The sequence below is a fragment of the Nesoenas mayeri genome, assembly GCF_963082525.1.
Source record: "Nesoenas mayeri genome assembly, chromosome: 5".
Lineage (NCBI taxonomy): Eukaryota > Metazoa > Chordata > Aves > Columbiformes > Columbidae > Nesoenas > Nesoenas mayeri.
The window spans coordinates 58,536,863-58,552,941 of record NC_137548.1 but is presented as its reverse complement, the minus strand read 5'-3'; the positions used below and the strand labels follow the sequence as shown (position 1 = coordinate 58,552,941).

Sequence of the window (16,079 nt, the reverse complement as noted above, 5' to 3'; positions counted from 1 at the left end):
CTTGGTGAACAATGTCCCCTTGGATTATTTGGGTTTTGTTCTGCTCCCCATCCCCGTCTTCCAGCTCAGGGGGCTGGGTACCTGGTGCACAGCTGTTCTTACTATTAACAACTGAGGCAAAGAAGGCATTTAGTACCTCAGCCTTTCCTCATCCTCTGTTACTATATCTGATAGAGTATAAAGGACCAGTCCTGAGCAGCAGAAAATCCAGGTGCTGAGTTAAGGTACAGGGAATAGCATGAAAACAAAATCATTGGTGTTATTAAAGACTCACTGAAATATACTGCAAAGGATTTTCTAAAGAAAGGGCAAAGTGACCTCCCAGGAGGCTGGAAGTGCCCCACTGTTTAGAAGGGTTGGAATGATCTTGCCCCAAGTGAGTATTGTTAAATCAGCCTCACTGAAGGTCATGTCTACAGATATTCAGAATAATAAATACTCTGCAAATTAAAATATTGTAGAGAACAACCACAAAGCTTTCTGCAACACTTTCACACCATCCGTGTTATATTGTACAAATCAGGCATATAACCAATATATTAGTGCCTTTTCCAAAAGACAATGCACACAATTCTTGAACTAGTGCACCTGGGTAGTATAAATGGGTTTGCTGTTAGGAGCATTCAGCTTCAGCAGAAGTGACAAAAAATTGTTTAAATGAAAAATATAGATGTGTTCTTCAGTTTGGGTTTGGTTTTTCCTTTGTGTTTCTTCTCCCAGGCCTTTTTTCTACATTACAGCTCTTCTTGAGGCAAACCTCTATCACAGGAAAAACTATATGAGTACATTTGGCTAAATGTTCGTTCCAGCTGCTCCACTCATGGGGTGGGTGAGGAACTACATATCCATGGCATTAGAGATAAATGAGGCTTATGGAAAAAGGCAGGCAGAAAAACTGTTTGGAAAGTAAGAAGGTGCAGAAGGTGATTATGTTGGACAAATTAGCATGAAGTAAACGAGAGTGTGAATTTTCAGTGAATTACTCTGCAGTAATTCTCTACATGGATGCTTTGGTTCATATTATATGCATGTCTAAACTACATTAATGGGTCACTGCATAAACCCCAGCCTAGCCAGATCCACAACCAGTACAGTGATGAGATGCAGTATTTACTGGAGGTGGTTCAGCACCACACTGCCACAGCTACTCTGTCATCAGGACTCCGTCTGGCATCTCCACCCAGCAGGGCTCAGCTCTGTAATCACTGCAATCTACTCTGCTACACAGGGTAAGTCTGGGTGATTCCAGCTTGGCAATAGTAAGGAGAAACTCCTAATTGTGCAAAGCTCCTTTCCCTCATTTTGTGGGTTATTTTGGTAGATGATGGTAGCCAGTCCAGGCTCTGAGCTGTGCCACATGCACAGCAAGAGCCATTCCTCTTCCTCTCAGCCAGATGCTGCCTTTGTGGCATCTACTCCTGTTTCTGTGCCGCACAGTCTGCAACACAGTAGGCTCCTCAGGACACTTTACAGACAAGCCTTCTCCTCCAAATAACCCGTAGCAGTGGACTCAACTTGGAATTATGCATAGATCCTGCAGGTTCAGACTTGCAGAAACAAATCCAGAAGCACCACTGTGTCAAGTGTAGAACCGCTTATTTGAATTAAAGCATCACTGGTGTTCAGGGCAAGTGGAAGAGAAAGGCGGAAAATACAAAGTAGGGGGGAATTTGTGCAATGCACTGAGGTGACTGATGGGTGCAAGGTGATAATGAACTTGATAGCTATTAAATTCCATTTGCTGATAATTTTTCTTTTTTTTGTGGAGTCAAGGGGACAAATTGAAAAAAATTCCTTAGGTAAATTTGTTACAGAATAATCATATAAACAATTGGGCTGCTACATTCTCAGACATGAATCATGGTGTCTTCCACATTGGTTTATGGAATTTACGAAGTAGGTGAGATCTATAAAAGAGAAAGCATTTCACAGTCTTTTTTTGTCCTCTGTACTACAGTTCATTGCCTTCATCAATTGTACTAGTGCAGCTGGTCTGTGAGGCTGACAAAGTGTGGCAGAGACGTGAAGGAAAGCTATGAGCAGCCAAGCGCAGAAACTCCTTAGGTTCCCACCTCCCAAAGTCAGTGTGAGCTATGGAATAGCATATATCCTGCTGGTCTTAACATAATGCAGGACTGAGTCACAAAAAAAAAATAAATCAGGGTTTTAAGAAAACAATGATCATTTGCTGCTGTTCTCTTACTGACCAAATGTTGGGGTTTTTTTCTGTTGTTATGCTTTAAAATAAACAAAAAAAGGTGATAGTCTGTCAATATGTACCTACTGTGTTTTGCACTGTGTATTCTCCTCTTCCTACCACACACGCACAAAAAAAAAAAAGGTTAGATAAGGATAGATAAATTCTGCTTAATTTTAACTTGTGGGGTCTCTGCCCTAAACAGTGTTGGAATGCTTATGCTGGAAACACCGCATGAGAATATTCTGTCATTCAATGCAAAACAAAATCGTTGATTTCACTTCAGTTTTTAAGATTTGCAAGTATTTTTGTTACCCTTTTTACTCTGAATGTTTATTTCAATAATATTAACTGGTTTTAATGTTGGTTTAATTCCTGTTAGTTTTGCTGGTGCCTCTGTGCCCATTAACCCCTTCTTTCAAACTGGATTCCACTGATTCCAGTGGAGTTCTGTTCTTGCAGATTCACACACAAGGTCCAAGATTTTGCAGTAATATGAATATTGTTAAATGCAGGAAAGTGTCATTGTTTAAAAATTCTGGTATGACAAGTATCTGTCACAGTTACGTTCACACTTATGCAACACATACGCGCTCAAAACTTACTTTCAGGTAGTATGTTCAAGATTTTCCGTAACACAATCTGATAGGTAAACTGTCCTTACTGCTTATGGTTTTGAGATGAGGAAACCTATCGTGAACAAAGTGTTCACTTCATCCCAGATAAGATGAGACACAAGGACTCCTGTATGACAGTACCCCTTAGGCCTTACATAACCCTTGGGACACTGTGGCACACTGTGTTGAAAGCATTAGGAATGATGTTGGCTCTGGGGAACTGGAAGTTCTGCAGTATCATTTGTTTGGACTTGCCATCTATACAGTTAAGAGTTGTCACACGTATCACTTTCTCCCACTCATCTGAATTATGAGTCAATCAAAACAAAAGTGGAAGGCATATTGGTGAACAAAGCAGATGTGCATGTTTGTGGGGTTCATTGTCACGTTTTCATAGCTCTCATTTTCTGTCCTGCCCCATCTGGGCAAATAGATTTGAATTTTTGGCGAGTCCAGGTAGCTGCTACCTCAGCAACAACCCGGGCCTGAGACACGACTGTTAAAGGACAAAACCTTCACCCTGGTAAGTGTCTGGAAGTCTCCCGTGACTCCAGCTTCCACCCACAGCTAAAAACCTGGCCATCTTTGTTCTGTTTAACTGAGCAGGAGCAAGAAAACCCCACAGTGTGCTTAGCATGATAAATATATTAAAATGTCTCTCAGGAATCCTGGTTGTCCATGGGTTCCCTGCAGGTTGCCCTGTCACGGCCAGGCCAGTTAATAGCTAAAAGCACGTGCAGAGATAGAAATAGTTTCCAGACTCGGAAAGCAAACATGAAACGGGATCCACACGGGCAGGCTCCTGGAGCTCAAATGGCGAGTGTTCTCCTTCGGATCTGATTGCAACCTTTGGACCACAGTGTACCATCAGCTCAGTTCTTTACCTTAACCAAATTTGAAATATGGTCTGACTGAGGGGAAACCAAAGCTTAAATTAATTTATTAAATAAAAAGCCAAACCAAAACAAAAAAAAACCAAACCTTATGAGAATCCGTATATATTAAACTATCCTTCTATGAACGTGATAGAATCAACTGTACCTCACACTCTAGGCCTTTAAAACTGGGGCTCTGTGATGGTTGAAGCACAGGAGAAAACAGTGAAGAGGCAGCCAAGTTGCCGCCATTGAAGGGGTACGCCACTTACGCAAATTTGCCTTCCCTCCCGGGCCCTACCGCCAACCCTGTGGCGTAACGGCTTTCGTGAATACGGATGCTGCACTGCGGCGATGGCACAGTTCAACCAAACTTCCTCCCTCCGCCTCCCACTCCGACGTTAAGGCCACCCCCTTGCTTGGTTGTGATTGGCAAGACGGGCGGAGCCCTTCACGGCGATTGGCGGCTGCCGGAGGGAGGTGGGGTAGGTTGCGTGAAGGGTAATAAAGTTAGTGGGGCTGGCCGGGTGCGCTTTAGACGCGGCGGCGGGTCGGCTCTCTATGGAGGTGGCAGAGGGAAGTGTCGGGCCGTTGCTGCTCCTGCTGTGGTGACTCGGAGACTCGCCCTGTCCCGCGCGCTCCCCCCTTCCCCTCCCCAGCCCCGCTCCCCGGCTCCCTTCCCCTCCCCCCCCTTCTCTTGCCTTTTCCCCTGCCCTTGGTAGCCGCCGGGACCCGGGGAAGCTGACAAGGCCTTAGGGAAGGTGAGAAACGCGGGAGTGGCGGGAGAATGGTCTGGGGCCGGGAGAGAACGGCTACTGCTGCAGCCGCCGCTTAAAATGGCGGCTGCCCGAAGTGGCCGCCATTTTCTCGTCAGCTTCTCGCTTTCTTCCGCACAAAATGGCGGCTCGGGTCGGTGGCCGCTCCTGCTGCCCGCTCTCGGATGACCGCGGGCGCTAAGCAAAGGGGTAGAGGAGCTCGGCAGCCCCCGGCAGGCGCGGAGGGGAAGCTGAGCAGAAGCGCTGGAGGTTAGAGCTGCATGTCTGCAGCGAGGGAGGCAGGGGCGGGAGGTGTCGGTTCGTAGCTTTCCCAGGGCTGCGGGATCCGTCTCTCTGGGGGCTCCGGGCGGCTTGTCCTTGGGGGGAGCAGCCTCGGTACACGTAGCGGGCTGCGGTTAAGGATCCGCATTGTTGGGGGTGATGGGGGTGAGGTTGTTCTCAAACAACAGTGACGAGACGTTTGTCTTTTTCCCCCGTTCATTTACTCTTGTCGTGGGAGAGCGGAACACCGAGAAGCCGGGTGTGTCGGCAGCGGCCTCGCCTCGCCCGTGTTGCTTCAGGGCGGCGAGTGAAGCGAAGGCGCTGGTTGTGCGGGGGTGGCGGTGCAGCGGGGTACCGACCGCTGCCCCCTTCTCCCCGGGCGGAGCGGGGAGGGTGCTGCGAGTGGCGGGCGCCGTTTTCCGCCGGCGGCGAAGAAACGGGGCCTTCTCGCCGCCCTCGCGGAGAACAAAGAGCCGGCCGGGCTCCCGGCGGCGCCAGAGCCTGGAAACGGGCGGCGCCCGGTAGGGGGAAGGGGAGGCGGGTCCGTTCTCCCGGAGCCGCCAGCTCCATGCGGCAGGGCCGCGCCTGCCTCCTGCGGGGGGCGCCCCTCCTGCTCCGCAGCCTTTTGTTCGGCGGCCGCCATGTTGGGAGCCGTTCCTCGTGCCCGCGCCGCAGGCAGCGGCCGGTGCCGCGGAGGCCGGGGGCGCGGCGGTAACGGCCGCGGCGCGCAGAGCGGCGTTCTCGGGGGCGGCTCTCGGGCGGGCTCGCCGCGGAGGTGGCTCTGTGCTCACAGCTCTTAACGTCTCGGAGCAGGTCTATAATGGAGTCCTAAAATGCCTCTGGGGTTTTTTTATGTGTTGCCCAGGCGTTTGTGTCCCAGAGATTAGCTTTCTGCTACATGAGCAGTACAATTATTTTGGTTTTACTTTTTTATTTTTTCCTATTGCTCTCTTAAAAGCTAAAACTTGAGGTGGGGAGAGGCGATATCCCTTTTTTTTTTTCCCCTTTTCATTATTTAGTAGCTTAATTGGCCATTTGTACTTGGACGCAGAACACATCGCTTTTACTGTGTTAAGTGTGCATTTTGTGATCTGGTACTTTGCACTTTAAAATTCGACTGCTTTGTCTTGCCATAACTAATCATGGTTTGTGAAGCATATCAGTAGAGAAATCATCTAATTGTGCTGTAATACCAGGAAAAAAAAAAATGGCTTTTTTTCCTACAAGCGCTCTTAGGGGGCAACAGGGTAATTTTGAGGCTCTCACATTCCCAGTCTGTGATTCCTTTATTTCTTTTCTCGCCCCCACTGGAAAACATCACTATGATGATGAAATTGGCCTTTCTGTGGGTTTCCCAAGTATTGCACAAATAAGAGGTTTTCTTGCCTTTTATGAAGTTTAATGTTTGGGTGTATGCTTTCCTCGTTTGTACTTTTGTTGTTTTAAGTTAGATATTGTGACTGCTAGTAAAACAATCGTAATATGAACACTTGATTTGTCTTTCTAGGTTTTGTTTTTCCCTACCCCGTCAATTTAATTTTATTCTTTTGAAGATTCTTCGTTGTCAAGCCGCCAAAGTGGAGAGTGCGATTGCAGAAGGGGGTGCTTCTCGTTTCAGGTACTGATGCTTTTTGTTTGTTTGATGTACACTTGGCAGTGGAAACTGTCCTTTGAGGAGGATTTGAATTTGCCTTGTGTTTATACCAAAACTGACATGTAATTAAAAGTATTTGGATTTTGAACTTACACAAGATTACATGGTTGCTTTTAACAGTGCTTCTTCAGGCGGAGGAGGTGGTAGGGGTGCACCTCAGCACTATCCCAAGACTGCCAGCAACAGGTTTGTCATCTTGCTCTTCAATTTGTCATGATTTTGAAGGCAGACAGCAAGGGATGCCTACTGAGTTGATGACATGTTAATGTTTTCCAGTCTGTGGCAAGATAGCATACAATCTGTTGAAAGTATGTGTGATGATATAGTGATATGAGGTGCAGAGACTTTTTCCATGCATTTCACTTTAAAAGTTTAGAGGAAAGGTTTTCTTGGATGTCTTTTTCTTTACATTTCTGTTGCACGAACACTGTGCAACAGATGTTGTGGTGTTGGTAGGGGGTAGTGCATGCTCTTAGGAGAGCTGGTAGCAGAATTAGCTTAAGTAAGGCAAGACTGAAAGGTTAAAAGGTCAGTTCTTGAAATTGTTCATTTCTGTTTAACAATCACAGCGAGTTCCTGGGGAAAACCCCAGGGCAAAACGCTCAGAAATGGATTCCTTCACGAAGCACTAGACGAGATGACGACTCCGCAAATGACAAAGAACGACATGATGCAATCTTCAGGAAAGTAAGAGGGTAAGTTCTTTCTAAGATTATTTTTTTCTTACTGTTTTCTTTAGGCTGGACATGAGGAAGAAATTTTTTACCATGAGGGTGTTAAAATACTGAGCCAGGTTGCCCAGAGAGGTGGTAGATGCTCCATCCTGCAAAACTTTCAAGGCCAGGCTGGATGGGGCTCTGAGCGACCTGATCGAGTTGAAGATGTCTCTGCTCATTGCAGGGGGGTTGGACTAGATGACCCTTGAGGTTCATTCCAACCCAAACTATTGTATGATTCTATATAACTCCAATAAATGGGCTAGAGGAAAGCAAGACATGTGGGTCTTGAGTTTGAGAGAGGGGCTTGGGAGAGTGGTGCCCTTTGGAGGGGATGAGGCAGAAATGGTAGGCCAACAGCAGCAAACACTTGAAATAGTTCTTGTGAGAGAATTACTCTTTTCAGTACTTCACATTTGAAAAAATGATTGAATGGAAAGTTGCACTTCTCGATTTTTCTTTAATAAAGGTGAACTTGCATCTGAAGTCACTTCTAGCATGGTTACAAGATCTGTAATCTGGATTTTTTGTATTTTCTTTTTAGCATACTAAATAAGCTTACTCCTGAAAAGTTTGACAAGCTATGCCTTGAGCTCCTCAATGTGGGTGTAGAATCTAAGCTCATCCTAAAAGGGGTCATACTGCTGGTAAGTTGACTGCATTTCTTTAAACTACGGGTTTCTTGCATGCTAAAGAGGTTGGCTGGTTTTGATGGAATACAGAAGTAATGTGGCTAATGGGGTGGTTGATAGTCTGAACATACAGAAATATCGTTAGGGGTATACGTTAGCAATCTTCTCTGGCCCCCCTGTTTTTCCTCTTCTGACAAATCTAAAAGTCTTGAAAAGCTACCACGTGTAGTATCTTAGTAAACTGGCTTAGTTATCATGTTGCTTTGTTATCTGGCAACACTAACTTCAGTGTTTGTATGATGAGTTTAAACTTGTCTCATTTGTTGGCTAGGGATTATAAAAATTCTTTGGTAGCTTAACAGTAGCTTTTTTCCTTTGCTTCAGCATTACTGCTAGTGTTAAACATTATTTCTAAATGTTTGATGAAATAGCAAAAATAGTTAGATGTTTGTGTAATATCACACAAAATAGTAATATTACATTATGTGTCTTGCAATTTGCTCTTCTGATAATGTTTGCATCCTACTTTTATTTAGATCGTAGACAAAGCCCTTGAAGAGCCCAAGTATAGCTCACTGTATGCTCAACTATGTCTGCGACTGGCAGAAGATGCACCCAACTTTGATGGCCCATCAGCAGAGAGTCATCCAGGACAGAAGCAAAGCACAGTGAGTGCCTTTCCCAGTCTGGAATGATAGATTTTGCTAGTGTGTGTAGTTCCACTGATTAGCTTAATTGTTTTTTCTTTCGTAGACATTCAGACGCCTCCTAATATCTAAACTTCAAGATGAATTTGAAAACCGAACCAGAAATGTTGATAGTAAGCTTTAAAATCATTTTTAACAATGAATTTTATTTATTTTCTCTTTCTGCAGCCATATTAAACAGGCTTCTTTGTTTTCCAGTCTATGATAAGCATGATGGTCCCCTCCTCCCTGAGGAGGAGGAACAGAGAGCCATTGCCAAGATCAAGATGCTGGGGAACATCAAATTCATTGGAGAACTTGGCAAGCTTGATCTTATTCATGAATCTATCCTTCATAAGTGCATCAAAACAGTGAGTATTCAGATTGAGTGTGGGCTAAGAGAAAAATAAGACTTCTGAAGTAAAAAAAAGTGTAAATATTTATGGTGCTCTGGGAATATTGAAGCATGAAATAGCACAAAAATGTTTCCTATCAACTATCTGCCCCCTGCTGTTTGAAATAAAGTCTTTTGGTGTGATTAAAAAGTAAAACTGATTTTGTTCAAAGCCATGGGAGTTTTCTCCAAGTGAAGATGTAGTTTGGCCTAGGCAAAAGTACTACACGTACTTCAAAGTACATAGACTTACGAGTAATAAGTACTTCAGTGAGCAATTCTTAAACTAATTTTCAAGTCCATTTGTCTTCAGAACAAGATTAAATGTTTCTGCATGTCCCTGTGTACAAAGTCGACACTTACTGGAAATAGTCATTTAGTATGTTGAAATACCTGATTCCTCTTTGTTTCAGCTTTTGGAAAAGAAGAAGAGAGTCCAACTCAAAGATATGGGGGAGGATTTGGAGTGCCTCTGTCAGATAATGAGGACAGTGGGACCTAGATTAGACCATGCAAAAGCCAAGGTATGTGCATATCCAGTGCAGTCATTAAACTAGTTAAATTCCATGGCTAAGACTTGAACTGCCTGAACCTTTTGTATTCAGTGCTCTATTTATAAGTACAAAGCTGAGGTGTGACCTTCAGAGAGCTGAGTGCCAGCTATTGCTCCTGCACCAAATCTCTTTGTAGTAAAAGGAGTCAGTCTTTGAAATGGTTTTAAATCTCTTTCCAGAATGCAGTTTGGGTCATTAGGAAGTTGTAAAAGCAAGAGTCTTGTTTCTCTAAATGCTACTTGAAAAGAAGTCATGATGTATTAGCTTTCCTTAAGCTCTACTGCTATGTGGGAGATTGAGATGGCAGGAAAGGGAAGTCTGTTCTGTTATTTGAATTTTAGATGTCTTTAATATGGTTACCTTTCCTGAAAATACTCAAGACACTAATAGAATTAGCTTTCACTTCTAATACCGTTTTTGTTCCCCCTAGTCCTTAATGGATCAGTACTTTGCCCGTATGCGCTCCTTGATGTCAAGTAAGGAATTGCCAGCAAGGATTCGTTTCCTGCTGCAGGTATGATGATAAAATAGCTTACTACTTCCTTTTTCTTGAAGTTATCTTGAATCCTTTCTTAATAATTCATTATGTTCCAAGGATACTGTGGAGTTGAGAGAACACAACTGGGTTCCTCGCAAAGCTTTTCTTGACAATGGACCAAAGACTATCAATCAAATCCGTCAAGATGCAGTAAAAGTAAGTGTTACAACTGAAGTCTTTTGCTGGGCTTTTGCTCAAGTGTTAAAGTGGATCCTTATGCTGTTGAGTCCATGTCACAAAATGTATGCTTTGTGCTTATGAGGAGTTTTCACAGAGGAATATGCCAGTAAGGGGTTAAGGGTTAAAATCAGATGGACTTGTATTAGTTCTGGGCTAAGAAGTTGACTTTTTCAGAACTTGACTTTTTCAGGGACTGTTACTCCAAACTGACCAAAATTACGATTCCTGTTTTAAAGGATCTGGGAGTGTTTATTCCTGCTCCTATGTCTCAAGGGATGAGAAGCGACTTCTTTCTGGAGGGACCCTTTATGCCACCCAGGATGAAACTTGACAGGGACCCACTCGGAGGGCTTGCTGATATGTTTGGACAAATGCCAGGTACACTGAAATTGCAGGACCGATGTAATGACTGTAGCTGGACTGCATTGAACAAGAAATAAAATTGTATTTTTTCTCTTTAACAATACAGGTAGTGGAATTGGTACTGGTCCAGGGGTTATTCAGGATAGATTTTCACCCACCATGGGACGTCATCGTTCAAACCAACTTTTCAATGGCCATGGGGGTCACCTCATGCCTTCTGCGCAAGCCCAGTTTGGAGACCTAGGCAAATCTTTTCTGAAAAGTCAGGTAAGGAAGATGATGTTCACAGGGTGACTTCAGCATGTTTATAAGCTCTTCTGCAGATGCGTATGTTATGGATTAAAGTCCGCTTATGTTTCAACACTTCCTCAGATTTGATTCTGATAAGAACTGATGCTCAGCTGATACAAAAATCCTAATCCACCTTTTAAATTGTGCAAGAGATGCAAGGAATACACTTTTTTTAACTGCAAAAAAAGGTGCATGTGGCTTTGGTGGGTCAGAATGGTGTGTGTTATTTAAAAGATAGCCCTGTTTTTAGGGATAGATGCTACTCTCCCACCACCCTTGCTCCTTCTTTCTCCCTTCCTGGCAAATAGAATCTTTGTTCCTCTGGTCCCTCTGGTAACTACTTACCATATGATGTACACCACTCCATCATCTGCACTTCTTTCTCTATATCTCCCTTTCTGAAATAGGGGCAAAGCCAGCTCTACCATAACCAGAATCAGGGACTCTTATCCCAGCAACAAGGACAGTCGAAGGATATGCCACCTCGGTTTTCTAAGAAAGGACAGCTTAATGCAGATGAGGTACATTACATGCCTACATTACTTAAAGCCTATTCGAAATATTGCCCAATGATTATAGCAAGACGCGTTATTATGAGGACTAATGCTGGAACTCTTCCTCCTTCTCCTCCTCCTTCTTTGTCCCTTCCACTTTGACCTTACCCCCCCACCCCCCCCCAGCCCCTCACTTTCCTCAGGGTATCCAGCGTCCTATGAGCAAGACTGAGATATGAGGGCAATTTCTTGGGGTGTCCCTTCCTTCCCCCACACCTCCCCAAGAACACTACTCTGACATCAGTTCCCATGCATCATACTGATAACAGTACATTTGACTAAAACTTGAGAAAATTCTGAACTTTAGAAACTTTAGAAACCCTGAAGTGCTGGACCAGGCTAACTTTTTTTTTTTTGACAAACTGGCTAATAGGCAAAATGTCAATTGCAGAGTAAACTGCATTGTTATTTTGAGTGTTAACCAGACTTGTATCCTGATTTCTGAGCAATTGGTAGAGTTTTATCTTGGCTGTAAAACACATCAGCAAACACGTGAAGTATCTCCTTGGGTCTCTAACATACTGCATCTAAAAGGAGCAATTCCAGATCTTGATACCAATGAAACTAAATACCAATAACTTGTAGCAAGCTGTGATTCATTGAGTTGTGCTTTTGGGGAAATTTCAGTACATGTGGCTTAATGTATATTTGAGTGTTAACAAAAGTCATGCTTCAGTGGGACCAGTTGCATGAGTCCATGCCTGTGTATTCTTGGTCAGAATATTGAAACAGTTTGAGGGTTTTTCTGACTTATCTGTTTACAGATTAGCCTGAGACCTGCTCAGTCTTTTCTAATGAATAAAAACCAAGTGCCAAAGCTTCAGCCCCAGATAACTATGATTCCACCCAGTGCTCAACCACCACGCACTCAGACACCACCTTTGGGACAGGTAATATAAAAATTATGGTTCATTGTTTGCTTTAAGTGTTTATGCATATTGAATTTAGACCTGTTTCTAATCTGGCAAGGCAGAGGGAAGTTGTTCATTGCAGAGAGCAAGACATAGAAAAAGAATATCTGAGCCTGATCTGACTTCCAGCTGCCTTTGTACATAGTGTTCTTGTTTTAAATGTGTGTAGATGGTACTGCAAAGAAACAAATTCTGGATACTGTCTTTTTCAGCCTCCTCAACTTGGTCTTAAAACAAATCCACCACTTATACAAGAAAAGCCTGCAAAGACCACCAAGAAACCACCTCCTTCTAAAGAAGAGCTACTTAAGCAAACTGTAAGTTGAATATGTAATACTGCTTCTTGAAGCCTTTGTGTGCTCTTAAAAAAAAATGTTTAACAATTGTTTTTCTCTCTAGGAAGCTGTTGTGACTGAATATCTGAACAACGGAAATGCTAATGATGCTGTCAATACTGTGAGAGAAATGAGAGCTCCAAAACACTTCATTCCTGAGATGTTGAGCAAAGTAATCCTTCAGTCTCTAGATAGATCAGATGAAGACAAAGAGAAAGCAAGTACTTTGATCAGCTTGCTCAAGCAGGAGGGAATAGCCACAAGTGACAACTTCATGCAGGTACTGCAATCTAATAGGCTCACAGTCCTTGTTGCTTGGCTATTGTTTAAGTTCTGTTCTGAGGATGTAAAAATGTATAAACCAGTGGTGGGTATAAGTGATGAGGAAGTGTGGGTATGGAATTTCAGAAACTGGAAATAGGAGAACCTCTTGGTGATTGATTCAGTGCAAAAGAGAAACTTGAGGCTTCTACCTAGTAAGAGTATTACTGTGCACAAAAACAAAACTACTTGAGAAGTTCAGCTTGTGTGTTTACTGTTTCTTAGGCATTCCTGAATGTATTGGACCAGTGCCCCAAACTGGAGGTGGACATCCCATTGGTGAAATCCTACTTAGCACAGTTTGCAGCCCGTGCCATTATTTCAGAACTGGTGAGCATTTCTGAACTGGCTCAACCACTGGAAAGTGGCACCCATTTCCCTCTCTTCCTGCTTTGCCTTCAGCAGTTAGCTAAGTTACAAGATCGTGAATGGCTAACGGAATTGTTCCAACAAAGCAAAGTGAATATGCAGAAAATGTTACCAGGTAAGAGTTACCACATAGCTCTTACTGACACTTGACCTTAGTGTATGCAAGATGGGTTTTTTTTTTTCCCTCTAGTCTTTACACCAGAGTAAATAAGAGTTATTTTGATGCAATCAACTGTCATGAATCTTAAGAATGGTGTTTGTTAAAAGGTGGTTGGACCTGGTAGGTTTTGGTTGGCACCAGCACTTAAATGTGTCTCTCTTATCTGTTTGTCAGAAATTGACCAGAACAAGGACCGCATGCTGGAGATCTTAGAAGGGAAGGGGCTTAGCTTCTTGTTCCCGCTTCTGAAACTGGAGAAGGAACTGCTAAAGCAAATAAAATCAGATCCATCCCCTCAAGCCATCTACAAGTGGATTAAAGATAACATTTCACCCAAACTTCATGTAGATAAGGGATTTGTGAATATATTGATGACCAGGTGAGATGCTGTCTTGATGTAGTTTATGTACATGTTTTGTTAAGATACCAGTAAGTCACTGATTCTGTCAAGGCCAACATCTAGCTTGTGCAGAAAAAGAATGCGGTGTGCGGAGAGAAATTGTTCTGAGCAGACCTCCCCTGTATTAAACACTCTTAGTACTAGAGAAAGTGAGTCTCCAGGCTTGCATCAGAGTGATAGTGATGTGTTGCTTTTGCTTGGGAAGAACTCTAGGTCTGTGTGTTCTTTCTCTAAAATATTTCAGAGCCCTAACAAGCAAAACTAGGATTCATGTGGTGTGCAGTCAACCACAATACTAATCCACTGTGCATGCACACAACTCCTGATACAGGCAGGAGGATATTTTTAGTAACAGCTAGTGAACTGAACTTGAAGGTAGCTGCTGTATCTTTGACAGAACCTAACATTTTGGGGTTTTTTGGTCCAGTTTCTTGCAGTATATTTCTAGTGAGGTAAACCCACCCAGTGACGAATCAGATTCTTCATCTGCGCCATCTAAAGAGCAGCTCGAGCAGGAAAAACAGCTGCTTCTTTCCTTCAAGCCGGTAATGCAGAAGTTCCTCCATGACCATGTTGATCTGCAAGTGAGTGCTCTATATGCACTCCAGGTGCACTGCTACAACAATAACTTTCCGAAAGGTACGTGCATCAGGACCTTGCCCAAAATTGTACTTGTCTTTGTATGGTTTTCAGGCTTGTAGTGACTTAGAGTGAAGTAAACTACTCAGAAGGTTATAAAGCTAACAAAGTTTCAATCTACTTTCATAGGCATGTTACTGCGCTTCTTTGTTCATTTCTATGACATGGAGATCATTGAAGAAGAAGCCTTCTTGGCATGGAAAGAAGATATTACTCAAGAGTTTCCAGGGAAAGGCAAGGCTTTATTCCAGGTAAATTTGATAACCTTAGAGACTTATGTTCTGTGATCACTGCTGTACTGAAGTGTTTCAGACCACTTTGAAATAGTGACTAAGACTTATTAGTATCTAGAAGATTAATGGAGTATCCTACTAGGAAGGAGTGAAGCAAGATGAACTAAATATTTTTTCTTTATTGGAGACCTACATCTAGTGTTAAGTGTGGCTGGAAGTCTTTTAAAATGAGTTGGGGAGGCAGGGCGGGTCAAAGCGGTGTTCTGCAGAAGGACAGAGTGGGGAAATAATTCCTGCTGCCTTAAACCAGTTTTATGTAACTGCAGGTAAACCAATGGCTGACCTGGCTGGAAACTGCTGAAGAAGAAGAATCTGAAGAAGAAGCTGACTAAAGAACCAGCCAAAGCCTTAAATTGTGCAAACATACTGTTGCTATTATGTAACTGCATTTGACCTAACCACTGCGAAAATTCATTCCGCTGTAATGTTTCACAATATTTAAAGCAGAAGTATGTCAGTAGGATATTCTCTGCAAAAGGTTTTTGTAGTATGTCTTAATAGTCTACAATAAAAATATTTTAGAGTATCTTTAATGTTTAGATAACAGTGTATTAGCAGCATGCAATAATTACATTATAAGTTCTTGAGCAGAAGCAGTCTGTTGCAAGGGTCTTCTTTGCTGCCAGTTATCATAGGCTGTTTTTAAGTTAGAAAACTGAATAGCAACACTGAATACTGTAGAAATGCACTTTGCTCAGTGTAATACTTGAGTTGTTGCAATATTTGATTATCCATTTGGTTGTTACAGAGAATCCTTAACTGTAATCGATGGTTGTTGCCGTAATAGTATATTGCCTGTATTTCTACCTCTAGTTATGGGCTTTATGTGCTAGGTTTTAATATCCTTGAGCCTGGGCAAGTGCACAAGTCTTTTTAAAACAGTTTACTTGCACAAAAACTGACCAGTTGAAGAGGTGGTTTAATGCCCTTTGGAAGAGGTTTTTGTGGGTGTGAAACATGACATGGTGAGAAATTTGAATTGGTCCCTCTATTATAGTACTGAAATTAAGTCTACTTAATTTATCAAGACATGTTCATGCCCTGATTTTATATACTTGTATCTATCAATAAACATTGTGATACTTGACTTGTTTTTGAATGTCTCCCAGTAGAAAAGCTTTGACTAACAACTAGTTGACTTATGGAAAGAAACACTAGTGGGAGTTGACTTAGACTGGGACCATCTTCAGATTCTTGTCATAATTGTCTTGACATGCAAATGAATTCTAAATAAGGTCACAGATGAGATTAGACACTACAGATTTGCTGTGACAGGAGGAAGAATCTAAAAATTCTGCTGAAGAAATAGTAGGAGTTTGCCTTGTGGTCCAATGTATGCTTTATCAGTGAGTACGTGTTTTTA

At 42.8% G+C, this 16,079-nt stretch overlaps 1 protein-coding gene across 1 annotated transcript; it reads left to right on the top strand.

Annotated features, from left to right (window-relative positions):
• Positions 1–5,294: 5,294 nt before the first annotated feature.
• Positions 5,295–15,803, top strand: EIF4G2 (eukaryotic translation initiation factor 4 gamma 2; the record flags this gene model as incomplete). The annotated part of the gene is made up of 22 exons (XM_080345286.1): positions 5,295–5,437; positions 6,234–6,344; positions 6,501–6,566; positions 6,950–7,075; positions 7,641–7,743; positions 8,265–8,396; positions 8,482–8,548; positions 8,634–8,785; positions 9,222–9,332; positions 9,793–9,876; positions 9,958–10,056; positions 10,317–10,458; positions 10,550–10,710; positions 11,142–11,255; positions 12,053–12,178; positions 12,412–12,516; positions 12,599–12,814; positions 13,081–13,339; positions 13,559–13,763; positions 14,212–14,423; positions 14,553–14,674; positions 14,983–15,803. 22 exons carry the CDS (start codon positions 5,295–5,297, stop codon positions 15,046–15,048), a joined length of 2,922 nt encoding a protein of 973 aa, XP_080201412.1. The 3' UTR covers positions 15,049–15,803.
• Positions 15,804–16,079: the final 276 nt, after the last annotated feature.